The sequence below is a fragment of the Gastrolobium bilobum genome, unplaced genomic scaffold, assembly GCF_033153095.1.
Source record: "Gastrolobium bilobum isolate Gb01-03AN ecotype WA unplaced genomic scaffold, APGP_CSIRO_Gbil_v1 utg5316, whole genome shotgun sequence".
NCBI classification, from domain to species: Eukaryota; Viridiplantae; Streptophyta; class Magnoliopsida; order Fabales; family Fabaceae; genus Gastrolobium; species Gastrolobium bilobum.
Window position 1 is genome coordinate 20,964 of NW_026895740.1, and position 14,869 is coordinate 35,832.

General features: G+C 37.3%; 1 protein-coding gene across 2 annotated transcripts; it reads left to right on the forward strand.

Annotated features, from left to right (window-relative positions):
• Window positions 1–844: 844 nt before the first annotated feature.
• Window positions 845–13,507, forward strand: LOC133295413 (uncharacterized). 2 transcript variants are annotated; one of them, XM_061494256.1, is made up of 5 exons: window positions 845–953; window positions 1,120–1,854; window positions 4,731–6,077; window positions 12,316–12,430; window positions 13,123–13,507. In XM_061494256.1, exons 2-5 carry the CDS (start codon window positions 1,219–1,221, stop codon window positions 13,353–13,355), a joined length of 2,331 nt encoding a protein of 776 aa, XP_061350240.1. In that variant the 5' UTR covers window positions 845–953; window positions 1,120–1,218; the 3' UTR covers window positions 13,356–13,507. The 2 variants fall into 2 exon arrangements, with proteins under 2 accessions (XP_061350240.1, XP_061350235.1); XM_061494251.1 differs by having other exon boundaries at window positions 872–1,854.
• Window positions 13,508–14,869: the final 1,362 nt, after the last annotated feature.

Genomic DNA, 14,869 nt, shown 5'->3' on the forward strand with positions numbered 1-14,869 from the left:
GTTCTGATATTAAATAATATTTTTATTTTATGTAGTGTATATTATATTGAATATTCAATAATTTAACAAAAAAATGAAACTAAGCTTATAATATTAATCAATTTTGCAAAGAAACATAAGATATCCCAAATATTTATATTAAACTCAATAAAATGGTAATCGTAATCTAACGAATCTAATAGTTGGAACTAAAAACTCAACACAATGAAACCTTTGAACCTTTTTTTGAATTTCTATAACACGTGTTGAAGTGTCGGGGAATGTCGGAGTATCGGAGAGTGTCGAGAAGTGTCGGACACAACACGTCGGGATTTTTGAAGTGTCGGTGCTTCATAACTACTAAGTAATATTAATATAATATGTATTAATAATTATGCATATGTATTGTGAATCCTTGTATCCCAATTTTCTCATAGCCACATCAATCACTTTATAACGGGAATCTTACAAAATCAAGAAATATTTTCCTATAAATTATAAGGTCTTTATCCTTTAACTCTAATTCCAAGAAATCAAGCTCTATTTGCATTCTTGAAATCAAGCTCTAAGAGGGCGTTTGGTACAGGAGAAATTTTTATTTGTCCGAGAATCTCAATTTTCAAAAATATGATTTTTACGTTCAGTTTACCATAATATCTAGAAATTTAAAATTTAGAAAAATTCAGTTTCCCGGGAATCCGGCCAAATACCGTGTACCAAATGCCCCCTAATTGCATTCTTGGAGGGAGCTATAGTACTGTGTACCCAAAAATTCTGAACCGACCACTTTTTCAATCAAACGGTTCCCATCACTCGTCGAAACACTCTCTTTCCCTTTCCCTTCCCCTTTCCCTCAGCGGTTTTAATCATAAACCCTAGCCGAAACAGTGAAACACACTCACTCACTTTCTCTCTCTTTCCCTCAGCGCTATTTTCCCCTTCGTTCTGATTTCTCGCTTTTGTTTTCGTTCAAGGTTCAATTTTTCCAGAATCTTTTTTCTGTCTTTGCTTTCTTGATTTCTTTTCTTTTTGGTTTTTAATTTTTTTTTTCTATATCGGACACGGTCGTTGTTCGATTTTTCTTGTTTCTTGGCATATCTTTTTTTTACTAACCATGGGTCCTGATTCACCGTGAAAAAGAAAGAAAGAAAAAAACCGGGTCCGGTTCGGTTTTTTTTTTCGTTTTCTTGGAAGCTGTGGTTTCGTTCTTCTTCCGAGTTGGGGAAGAAGCGTACGACAATGCCGGCGGCGGGGATGAGACGGTCGACGAGGGTATTCGGCGTGCGGGTCGGGACACAGGCCGAGTCAGGCCGTGTGCTGCGGTCCGGGCGGCGATTGTGGCCGGAATCCGTCGAGACAAAGACCAAGAGAGGGAACGAAGGGGATGATTGGTCAATGCTCCCCCTGCCGTCGCCGGCGAAGACAACAAAAGGAAATGCCGTTTTGCCGCCTCGCCGCCACGCGAAAATGAAGCGAAGGGAAGGTGTGATTGATGCATACAAAAACGTGGTTAGGGAGGCGGAGGTGGCTACGACGACGGGACATAGGAAAGGAGGTCAGGACGATGATGGTGTTGATAGAAATGTTGACAGAATGTTTGGCATTACGTATACGAGAAAGCGATGGAGATTAGGGACTGAAAGTTCAGAACTTTCTAGAAATAAAGGAAAAGGTGAATGTGAGAGTGGTAGCAGCAGTGAGCTTGTGGTTGTTGTGAAGCCCTGTGCTTTAAAGAGTGATTGGTTTTCGTGTTTATTGGTTTCGATTTTGAGGCACATCACAAGGGTCAGAGTGACACTGGCGGAGCTCTCAGCTTTCTTTCTTTCTGAGCCAATTCATGGTGCTTTTGCATCGCGGGGCATACAGTTCCTGCAGGTGAAATTGTTGTCTTTGTGCATTTCCTTTCCGTTTGCATAATTGGTGTCTTTCTCCATGTTAATGTTAAACCATTCTAAATTAGGGATGGAATTAGAATTTTCTTTTAAAAGATTAGAATTATATTTCATGCAAATAATCTAGGGAAAAAGGTTTGTCCTTGTAAAGGATATAATTTTGTGTCATTTTATATCCAAACAGTTGATTTCCGTCAATATGGTTATAATTTATTGCAAATTACTAATTGATTAATAAATTTGACCCAATAAATTATAATCGTTGATTGACGGAAATCAATGGTTACAATCTAAAATGACACAGTTATATCCTTTCAAAGGACAAACGTTTTTCTCAATAATCTATTATTTTGAAATGTTTTGGACATACTTATTAATTTAGAAAGTCTGTCTTTACTTACAAAAGGAAAGATCAGTGTTGTTAAACCCGGACCGAGCATCAACTCGCTCGGGGTACTGGGTTATTGGTCGGACTGGCGGGTCACTTGTCGGACCGGTTGACCCAGATATATATAAATATATGTATATAAATATGAATAATCAACATCTGGGTGCAACTTGAGAAACATTAATTTTTCCTGCTCATTCACAAAAAAGCCCGAATCTTGAAAAATGAACACAGTAACTCTTCTTCCTGATTAGTGTATGCATATGTAAAGTTTTTTTGTTTGGATGGTGTAGCAACATATAACCCAAGTTAATACCATTAATAACAAATAAGCTCAAAATATAACCTTGAACAACCCCTCTTGCGTCTGAGATTGTTGATCCAAGTATTCATGTTTTAGACTAACCTGTACACAATACATGCATTGATTAACATACATACATGACTAATAGCAATAGAACTATATGGCGTGCTTAATGAATGCAATAATAGACCAATTGAAGGTTGTTTCTCAACAGCCATGATCAAGGCATACCTTCCCTCGACAAATAGCAAAAAAAGAATAACAAAACATGGCAACTGAAGATTGTAATAAGTCATGTAGGCATTATTTGGTTAGACCCATTATTTGGAATAATAGGAATTAAAATCTGAATATTAACGAAACAAAGAAATGCAAAATCTACAAGTAACATGGCAATAAAACTCATTTGAAGTTAAAAATTTTAATGCCCTTAAATTTTAAAAATTTATCAAAAGGAACTGTATTAGACGCATCCCTGTTATCTAATCAGGAGATATTACAAATCTGGGGAAAAAAGAATGAAAGAAAAAAAAGAAAGAGAACCTGAAGAACCAAAATGGAGGTTTGGCGTGAGAGCAGTGATGAAAGCCTGGTGCTATAAAAGCTTTGGCGCTCTGTTATTTGCAAGAATGGTTAGACCCATTATTTGCAAGAAGCTATTTGAAAGAAAGGTAAACCATGAAAGGGAAAGAGGGAGACTCAAACTCACCTGGAGCAACGCGGCGGCGACGAAGAACACCACCAGGAGCCACGCGGCGACGAAGAACACCACCAGGAGCCACGCGGCGGCGACGAAGAAGACTATGTATTTTGCACGGTTTAGCTGTTTAGCCTTTAGGGATTTCGCAAACTTTAGGGATTTTTTAGGGACATAGTTATTTTTGTGTGATTTTTTAAGTTTTTTTTTTTATTTTTTTACTCTGACCCGGACCGGTTCATAAAACCCGGAGGGTCAACGGGACCCGTTAAAAACCCGGCGGGTCAGTGGGGGCTGATTACTTGTCCGGTCCAATAGCTGACCCAAACTGGTCACCCAACCGGGACCTGGGTCGACCCGACTGGGTCGGTCCAGGTTTAACAGCACTGGGAAAGATGAACTAGCCTGTAGTTATAGAATTATTAGGATTGTTAATTGAGCATGCTTAACAAATATTTAAGGTTTTTTCATTATGGCTGCTATCTTCAATGTAGTAGCTGCTCTATGATCCGCTATGCCATAATAGCCTTTTTGAGGAAGGTACTAAGCTAGAATTATTTTTTCATTTGTTTATACAAGAATATATAATATAATTATTAATAGATGGATTGGATGCGTTATCCAACTATTAAAATGGATTAACATATGGATTGGATATCCATCCATTTATTGTGTATTGGAAGCATTGGATTTTCTTTTCTTTTTTTAATATGTTTTGCGGATCTTATATGGATTAATTTTTTTTAATCCATCTATTATAGTATATTGGAAGGATTGCATTTTCTTTTTTCTCTTTTTAGTATGTTTTAGCGGATCTTATATGGACTAGTTGTTTATTTTTTTTCCATCCATTATAATCTGATCCAAAACATAGTCTGTTTATCTGTTTGCCAACCTTAGTAATTAGTAATGAACAGTTGGAAACTCTAAAGTACGTATTCCATTTCTTATATGTTTCGTAGTAATAGAGTTCAAGGAATATCTCATCCAACACCTTAAGGTTTTGGGTTGAATTGGTTCTTTACAGTAGTAATAGAGTTCAAGGAATAAAAGATAGAAAGTGAGAGAAAATGATACAAAGAGAGAATGCCATAGGTCTGAACTGACTCTGAATTAATGAATTGAAAGATACAAGAGATACAATGGGTTCTATTTTATAGAACCAAGAGCTGAGTCAGGAATGAGTTAGCATCTAAGTCTAACCGAAACTCTAACCAATCATAACAAACCATAACATAACATCAGAAAAATAATTACATGCAGTACGGTGCAGAGTAATTACAGTAAGCTCCAGCTAACAGAAAGTTAGAATACTGATTAATTCTACTTAAACTCTAATTGGTAGAAATACAAAATGATTTTTTCCCTTTTTTTGAGGAAAAAAATTACAATCACTGTTTACTGGTTGGTTTTGCAGTATTTTATTTGTTCCATGATCTAATGCTATTCCTGGTTTTTTTCATCTTTCAGGGCCCTCCTACTGTCAACATTGGAATATGCCAGTTCTTTGGTTTCATACAGTTCATCCCTTTGTTCTGTGTGGACTATTCTGCTGTTCCTCTTTGTTTTGAGTATCTTCATTCTGCTATGCTTTTAAAATCTATGTTTAGGTCATTTTTTCTTGTACATAATCCAATGGATGTGCATAGTGATGTTGAGGATGATGAGATGGAAATTTATTTCCCAGAATACCAAAACAAACGGCAGATTTCTTGCGATGCCTTCAAGAGGGAACCTTGTGAGACTGGAATTGTTACTCCTGATGTTATGGAAATCAATGACAATTTATATTTACATTCCCCTGTCAAGAGCCCTAGGGTAATTGGTAGAAATGGTCAGTATAGGAACATTGTGAACTCTAGAGGCTTTCAGAAGAGAAGTTCACTCAGGAAAAGGAAAGCTCGTAGTCCTCCAATGATGAGTTTATGCAGAAGTACTCGAGTAGTAGCTTCTAATTTCATGGCTGGTAGGAAAAGCAATAGCCAGTTGTCTGGTGTGACCTCTTGCAACGAACTTAGGAGTTTGGCTAACCGTAGCACAACTGGATGTTTGAAAGAAGCAAGTTCTGCCATAGTGGATTCAGCTGAAGCAACTAGATTAGATTCATCAATCTGTTCTGCAAACTTATTGATTACGGAATCAGACCAATGCTACAGGGTAGAGGGAGCAATTGTCACTCTAGAGATGTCTGCTTCAAGAGAATGGCTTCTCACTGTAAAGAAGGATGGATTGACAAGATGCTCTTTCAAAGCAGAAAAAATAATGCTACCCTGCACTTCCAATAGGTTCACCCATGTGACATTGTTTTTGTTGGACAATGGGTGGAAGCTGGAGTTTGCCAATCGCCAGAACTGGACTGTCTTTAAAGACCTTTATAAGGAGTGTTCTGATCGTAATATCCCTGCTCCTGTTGCTAAAGGTATTCCAGTGCCAGGCGTGTATGACGTGTCTACCTATGCAGAAGAAAGTAATGGTTTTCCCTTTCACAGACCAGATACATATATATCTGCTTGTGGGGATGAGTTAAGTAGAGCAATGACAAGGAGAACTGCGAATTATGATATGGATTCTGAAGATGAGGAATGGCTGAGCAAGTTCAATAGTGAGTTTCAAGAGCATGTTTCTGAGGATAATTTTGAGTTAATTATTGATGCTTTGGAGAAGTTTTATTATTGTAATCCGGATGATTCTTTTGATGAAAAATCTGTGGCTAATGGTTGTGAGAATCTTGGTAGCAAGGAAGTTGTAGAAGCTGTATATACCTATTGGATGAGAAAACGGAAGCAAAAACGTTCTTTGCTACTTAGGGTTTTCCAGGTAAAATTTCCATCATATTTTTAATATTGTATTGTGTGTGTGGAATATGTTGATTATATATTTCTCGTTCTGTGGTATATAATATATTTACCTTTAAAATGTTATTGTCTATGCACAACATGATGCTTTGTTATCTTTCGATCTTGTAGTTAGAAAATAGAGATGATTTAGGTCCTGAACAGGGTTTTCCAAATGTTTTCTTACATGTGTATTTTAAAAATCTGGAATGTGTGCACATGTGTTATAGTTAATATAGTGTACTTCTATTAGCCTGTTTGCCCAATATGGGTTTGAGTCCATTTAGTTCCATGTGTGTCATTTTACACATGCGTCTGTTATAAAATTCACTTTATTCTTGCTTGCTGGCAAATGGGTTGTTAATCATTCAAACAAAAATGACAATTTCATGAACATTTGCTCCTTGTGACAATTTCGTTTCTTCTAACCACTGCTGATCCAAAACGATGGAATTTATATTTGACTATTTATAGAGTAAAATTTATGAATTAAGTCATGAGTATGAAAGAAATTTCTGGAGACGGATTGCTATTTGGTTTAGGGATCTATTTCAATTGATGTTCTTATTAAGTAGCCACAGCATTTGCCTTTGGAACAACAAAAGTACAGTAACTTAGGTGTAGTTAGGGACTATTGTAAGACTTATTTGTAGTTATTGAAAAGAAGTTTTTGTATATTGATTTTGAATAATTTACATGAGTGAGTATTTATACAAGAAAGAATCGCTAAGAATGACTAAGCGATGACTAATCAATCCTAATCACAATCAATTCTAATCAATCACAATCAATTCTAATCAATCACAATCAATCCTAATCAATCACAATCAATCCTAATCAATCATAATCAATACTAATTAATAGGAAATAAAAACGGAAACATGTTTGAATTCTGATTTTCTACACTCCCCCTCAAGTTGGGAGGTAAATATTGATCATTCCCAACTTGCCAATCAAGTCTTCGAATGCTGGACGGTGTAGGCCCTTGGTAAGGATATCTTCCGTTTGCTATTTGGTTGGAACATATATCAAACGCACACTTCCATCATCTAATTTTTCTTTGATGAAGTGACGATCAACTTCCACGTGCTTTGTTCGATCATGATGCACAGGATTTTGAGCAATGCTAACAGCTGCCTTGTTGTCGCAATATAGTTTTATTGGTAGGGAATATGAAATCTTCAACTCTTGAAGAAGTCTTCTCAACCAGATTCCTTCACAAACTCCATGAGCTAAAGCTCGAAATTCTGCTTCAGCACTACTTCTTGCAACCACTGTTTGCTTTTTGCTTCTCCAAGTAACAAGATTTCCCCACACACATAGGTGCAATAGCCTGAGGTAGATCTCTTGTCTACTGATGAGCCTGCCCAATCTGCATCAGTGTAGATTTCAATTGTCCTTTTATACCCCTTTTTAAAGAATAATCCTCTTCCTGGAGTATTCTTGAGGTATCTAAGCACCCTATAGACTGCACTAAGATGCTTCTCCTTGGGTGAGTGCATGAATTGACTAATCATACTCACCGCAAAGGCAATGTCAGGACGCGTATGAGATAAGTAGATTAGTTTACCAACCAATCGCTGATATTGTTCTTTATCCACCTCATTCCCATCTTCAATACCTAACTTGGTATTAGGTTCCACAGGTGTCTCAGTAGGTTTACACCCTAACATTCCTGTTTCCAACAAAAGATCTAGAACATATTTCTTTTGTGTTAGAGTGATGCCTGTTTTGCTCCTAGCAACTTCCATACCAAGGAAATATTTGAGAGTGCCAAGGTCTTTGAGTTCAAATTGAGCTGCTAGAAATTTCTTCAAGGTGTTCAATTCCTCAATATCATCACCTGTAAGAATTATATCATCTACATATACAATAAGAATAGCAATTTTACCATCCTTAGAGTGTTTGTGGAAGAGAGTATGATCAGTCTGTGCTTGAATGAAGCCTCTTCTTTTGACTGCTTGTGTGAATTTGTCGAACCATTCTCTGGGAGATTGTTTCAATCCATATAGAGACTTTTTTAGTTTACACACTGATCCATTTCCCTTTTCAAAACCAGGTGGAGGATATAGACTTCTTCATGTAAGTCACCATTTAGGAATGCATTCTTCACATCTAACTGTTGCAGAGGCCAATCTAGATTGGCAACAAGAGATAAGAGAACTCGGATGGTATTGACTTTAGCAACCGGAGCAAAAGTCTCATGATAATCTATCCAATGAGTCTGAGTGAAACCCTTTGCAACCAATCTTGCCTTGTATCTGTTGATGCTATTATCTGCATTGAATTTTATTGTAAACACCCATTTGCATCCTACTGCCTGTTTTCCTTTGGGTAGGGTCACTATCTCCCAAGTTCCATTTCTTTCTAAAGCATTCATTTCTTCAAAGACAGCATCCCTCCATTTTTGATCATTGAGAGCCTCATGTATATTTCTCGGTATCTTTGTACTATCCAACATAGTATTGAAAGCACGAAACCCTGGGGACAACTTTCCATATGAAATATGATTAGAAATAGGATGAGTAGTACAAGATCAAGTACCTTTTCTGAGAGCAATGGGCAAGTGTAGATCATTTTCACCATGACACTCAAGTATTGGGGTGCTGGAACTATAGAACATGGTTCAGAATCCTGGTAGTGTAGAGGCTCTGGGTTATTCACACTTTGAGGAGGCTTTCGCCTGCTATAATCTTGTCCCCATTTTGAGGAGGCTCCTGATGGTGAGGATTCTGTAGCTCTCCCTGTTTCCAAAAGTAGAGGTAATACCGTGGCATCAGTAGGTTCCCATGACTGATCTTCATCTACTCCTATAGACTCCCCCTGAAGAGAAGTCGAGGGGAAGAAAAGGTCATTCTCAGAAAAAGTGAGATCCATAGAGACAAAGACCTTACGAAGAGAGGGTGAATAACATTTATAGCCACGTTGAGTAGGAGAATAACCAATAAAGACACACTGAAGAGACTTAGGATCAAGCTTAGACCGTTGATGGGAGGGAATATGGACAAATACAACGCAACCAAATAACTTGAGAGGTAAGGAGGAGACACTTCGGAAGGAAGGGAGGATACGAACAAGACTAGAAAGAGGAGATTGAAATTTCAGAATGCGAGATGGCATTCGATTTATCAGATACGAGGCAGTGAGAACTGCCTCTCCCCAAAGATATTTAGGAACACTCGTGGTAAACATAAGAGCCCGAGCAACTTCAAGGAGATGTCGGTTTTTTCTTTCCGCAACTCCGTTTTGTTGGGGTGTGTCAGGACACGAGCTTTGGTGAAGGATGCCATGTTGGGAAAGATATTCTCCAAGAATAGAGTTAAAATACTCTTTGCCATTATCAGTACGAAGAATTTGTATAGCAACTTGGAATTGGGTTTGAACCATGGCATGAAATTTTTTAAACACGGATGCAGCATCGAACTTATCCTTTAGAAGATACACCCAACAGACTCGAGAATGGTCATCAATGAAGGTAATGAACCATCGAGTACCTGAAATATTTTTAACACGGGCTGGACCCCATATGTCACTATGAATTAAGGAAAATGGGGAAAAGTCATGGTGAACTTTAGAAGGATAATGAGCACGAGTATGCTTGGCAAGTTGACAAATATCACAAGAAAACAAACTTGGACTTTTATTAATAAATAAGTTTGGCAACAACTTCTGAAGATAAATAAAATTTGGATGACCTAGCCTACGATGCCACAGCATAACATCATTACATGAATCAAAAAGAAAACATAGTGTTTTTCTACGAAAACAGCTTCATGAGTCACATCCTCCTCAAAGTAGTAAAGTCCATCATCCTCTCTAACACTGCCAATCATCCTCTCCGAGTCCTGTTCCTGAAAAACACAACCATGTGGAAAGAATTTAGCAAAGCAATGCAACTCAGAGGTGAGCTTACTAATGGAAATGAGATTACAAGTCAGAGAAGGAACATAAAGAACTGATGTCAAAGTAATCAACTCAGAAAGTTTAATGGTTCCGTGTCCCGCAATCTGGGAAAAACTGCCATCGGCGATCTTGACCCGAGAAGGTTCAAAATATGGAGTGTATGAACAAAACAAGCCAAGATTACCTGTCATATGATCAGAGGCTCCAGAATCAAGGGTCAAATGATTTTGACTATCAACATGGAAAGCTGTACCTTGCTGGACCACATGACTAGTGGCCGTAGGAGGTTGAGTCAAAAGTCTCTGAAGTTGTTCAAACTGAGTCTTGCTAAGAAAGACACCATCAGAGTCAGAGGATGCATGAGGCTCATCAACCTTGTCATCAGTAGAGACCTGATATGCACGACCTTTATTTTGTCCTTTGGGCTTCCAATTTGCAGGTTTCCTGTGGATTTCCCAACATTTCTCACGGGTATGACCAATTTTATTGCAGTGGGTGCACCATGGACGACCATCCCGTTTTGATTCTTCGGAGGAACGGTCAATGGTACGGTTGGCAGCTAATGCAGACATATCATCAGACTTATCAAGCGACTCCTTTTCTCCCAGCATAACTCAGCATAACTCTCCGTCTACTGGCTTCTCGACGAACTTCAGCAAAGGCGTCAACAAGTGAAGGTAACGGTCGCTGCCCCAATATTCGACCACGAACCTCATCAAGATCTCGGTTGAGTCCGGCAAGGAAATCATACAGTCTTTCCTTCTCCAAGTGTTTTTTAAATTGGGTATTAGCTTCCAACCCCTTAAGATCAGATGCATAATAAAGATCCAATTCCTGCCATAAATTCGTTAGTGCAGTAAAATATTCAGTAACAGTCATACCCCTTTGACGAAAGTCTCTCAACTTATTTTTCAGTTCAAAAACTTGAGAGGTATTCTCCAGATCGGAGTAATTCTGTTGAACAGCATCCCAAATTTCCTTGGCAGTATCAAAGAACAGATAGGTTTGGCCAATCTGTGGTTCCATGGAATTAGTCAGCCAAGCCATAACCAAGGAATTATTAATCTCCCAATCGTCATAATCAGGAGAATTCTCAGTAGGTTTCTTAATTCTTCCCTCAAGATAGCCCATCTTACCCTTTGCCCGGATGACCAACTTAACTGATTGAAACCATTGCAGAAAATTCTTACCGTTCAACCGGTGATTGGTGATCTGCAAACCTAAGTTGTCTCCAGAGGACTGAGAATTTGGGGCAAATGAGGAGGCGGAAGAGTGTTTTGAGGAAGCCATGAATAGAAAGAGAAGGGTTGACCGTTGATGAAAAATCAAGTTTTGTAAATTTTTGATCTGACCTCTAGAACAGGAAGGGGAGAAGCCGGCGAGAAGGTCTGTGCAAGTCGCGGCGGAAAAAGACGTTGGGAAGGCGGCGCGTGGAGTTCACGCGCCGGAGACTGGCCGCGCGTGTGACGGCGCGTGGCGGCGCGTGCGGCGGTTGACAGCGATGGGTCCAGCGGTGGTCGACTTGTCGGATCCTTCTGAGTCGAATGGTCACCTCACTTTCTTGATCGGAGGTCAGTAGACTAGGTTTCTGTGTTGGACAGATTCAAGGAGGTGTTTAGGAGGTGTTTGACGGTGATGGAAGTGTTTGGATGGTTATTTCAGATTTGAATTAGGGTAGGAACGAACCCGCTCTTGATACCATATTGAAAAGAAGTTTTTGTATATTGATTTTGAATAATTTACATGAGTGAGTATTTATACAAGAAAGATTCGCTAAGAATGACTAAGTGATGACTAAGCGATGACTAATCAATCCTAATCACAATCAATTCTAATCAATCACAATCAATCCTAATCAATCATAATCAATACTAATTAATAGGAAATAAAAACGGAAACATGTTTGAATTTTGATTTTCTACGGTAGTCAAGCCATTATGTCCCATTGAAAATTGAGAAGCAATATTGTAAAACTTCTGAACCTCATTTTCTTTTCTGATTTGAGCTATGTTATCAGTTTATTTTGTAAACTGGATTGTTCAAGTGATGTATATTTAGGATTCATGGACTTTTAGAACAGGTCATTTGGTATTAGTGTCCCTTACATTTTTTTTAAGTGAATGTTGATACCTATGCCTATATCATTTTGGCTTGATTACCTTGATCACATCTATATAGCTTTTAACCTTGTTCTTCCTTTTTTTTCTCCTCAATCTTAGTTATGTATGATAAATCATGTTAGGGTGGGGACGTTGTTGTAACTTCAGTACTACCCTGCATACCCATATCTGATGACATGGTTTTGTTAATTATGTCAGGGTTATCAATCAAAGAGAGCTCCACTTATCCCTAAGCCTTTGCTGCGAAAGAGAAGGTCCATTAAGAGACAGCCAAGCCAGTTTGGTAGAGGCAATCAGCCAAGTGTACTGAAAGGTAATTTTATGTCTTCAACAAGATGGAATGGGGATTGTTTCTATTAAATTTTCTAAATCGAGTTACTTGACATTATATTGGTGTTGAATTTTGTCGTAGTTATTTTTCCTTGACCCTTTTTGGTATCTGGGTACATAAGAGTCTTTCTTTTTCTGCTCATCTTACGCAATACAAATACTAGAATTTGACCTGTTTGTTCGAAGATCTATGGTGACTGGTTCTTTGAATCAAAGGATTTCCCTGTTTTTACTTATTTCATTTGCTATGGAGTTTACCATATATCTTGTAACTGCATGTATATATTCGTCACATACAAGCTTTTTGATTTGGCATATCATAGCATTGCTGCAAAGTCTGGGAACTTTTGTGAGTCTTTAGAATAATTAAAAATCTGGAATGTGCCTTTTTTTATATTTTCCCCCCTTCCTTTCTTTCTTTTAGTCTACAATGATTTCTAGAAGGAACTGGATGTTATCACTGCTGTTTCTTCGGAAAAAGAAAAAGGAAAAAGGCTGCTGTTTGTTTTGTTGGGAATTTGGATGTTATTACTGATGGTAGAACAACGAGTTTTGAATTCTTCTTTTGTTTAAATCATGTTGGACTTTATTTGATAGGCATTTAAATTGCATGTGTATACTTATATGTACAGATGCATGTTTTGAAAGTTTGTCTCATCTTCTATTCATTTTCAGCAATTGCAGCTGAACAAGATGCCTTGGAAGAGAATGCAATGCGCAGGGTTGAAGAAGCTAAAGCCTCTGCAAACATATCAATGGAATTAGCAGTCCAAAAACGCAAAAGGGCTCAATCTCTTGCTGAGAATGCAGATTTGGCAACATACAAGGCCGCAATGTTAATTAGAATAGCTGAAGCAGCTATGGCTGCAGAGTCAGTAGATGCCGTGGCAGGAAACTTTCTTAATTGACGGTTAGATCGATTCCCCATGCTAATAATTATAATACCACATTTTATTACGCAGTAGATTTGCTGCATTTTTTTTTTTTGTGAAGTTGTAAACATTGTATAGTTTTTTGTATATATATACAGCTTGTGGTTGATTTCCCTTGCTTGGAAGAAAGAATTCTAAGAAAATGCAAATAGAAAAAAGAAATACAGGATTTTTAAGTCTCATGCTTGTGCCTCTTAAAGATTTTTCCTTCTCAGATGCTAATTGAATTTAAATGGGCTAAAGCATTTTATATGGGTTGAATCTAACTAGTTTGGGCTAATGCATTTCCCGTACATGGAATGCACAAACCCTCCCATTTCCTGCAATCAACCTATAGTTATGTTTTGATTAAAATAAAAAAGGTGTACACAAACTATTCTTCTCACCTAAAATCGAATGATTCCCTTAGTGGTTACTGTGGCTGATAATTATATTACATGAATGGTTCTGTTTAGATAAAGTATTGGTTATGGGTCTAGGAAACTAGTAAATGGGCTTTGAGCTTTTTTCTATTTCCCTTAAGCTATCTGTTTGGATGAGAAGAATAGAATAATGAAAGGAGAAGAAATAAATATACGAATAAGGGTTAAATTGTTAAGAATTCTTTAGATGAAAAGAAAATGTATCGAATATTTATATAATCGATTTTTTATTTTGCACGTCATTGTGGTTGTGTTATCGCATTTTTCACCACTGGTGCTACTAGTCTTTCATTTACCACGTTTACATGGTTATTTTAATGGAAAAATCTGTCTGCAGAAATATTATCACTAGAATAAGAGAGAAAAAAATTATTGAGACCCACTTATTCTTTGAGTGTAACAAAAACAGAATTTCTAGAAAAAATAAAAATGTGAAACGTTTATTTTAAATAAAATTCCTCAACTTTATTATTACTGTCAAGACTTTACATTTATACAATTTCTACAATATTTTGATTTTTATTCTACATTTTGGTAACTTAGAAATAATTGCTGCAAAAGTCCGAAACCGCCCCCACGCACTTCAAGATTTTAGTTGGGAACGCTACCACACCCTGAAGGTGGCAACTCCAAGATGGTTGCTTCATCTGTTTTGTTTTTTTATCTTGTTACTTCAGCAATTTGTGGTTGGATTTGTTAAATGTAATAGATATGTGGATATTCTACTAGGTTTTTTCTTACCGAAAATCAAAATGTTTAAGATTTTATTTCTTTCATACTAATTACTCATTTTTATGTTTTTCTTCTTTGTTACATTGCATCTTCATGACTTCATGTGTTTTCTATTTTTATTTTTTTGAAATTTTATTTTTTCCAAAGAAAATTTAATTTGTGTAATGTGTATCCATCAATTCTAATCGTTTCTTGACCGGTACAAAATTAACCCCGAGACAAGCCATAGTTGGTAAATACCAAGGAACGAAAGGTCTCTAATTTGATTTTAAGCAAAGCAACTTGAGATCAGTGACAAAAAATTTTAAACTCTAAATTACGAAGGGAATTAATATG

Bases quoted from the DNA above. Each gene is read 5' to 3' on its own strand.
- LOC133295413 (XM_061494256.1), top strand. From the start codon at position 1,219: ATGCCGGCGGCGGGGATGAGACGGTCGACGAGGGTATTCGGCGTGCGG. The intron at 1,855-4,730 runs GTGAAATTGTTG...TTCATCTTTCAG, and splicing joins GGGGCATACAGTTCCTGCAG to GGCCCTCCTACTGTCAACAT. The intron at 6,078-12,315 runs GTAAAATTTCCA...TAATTATGTCAG, and splicing joins TGCTACTTAGGGTTTTCCAG to GGTTATCAATCAAAGAGAGC.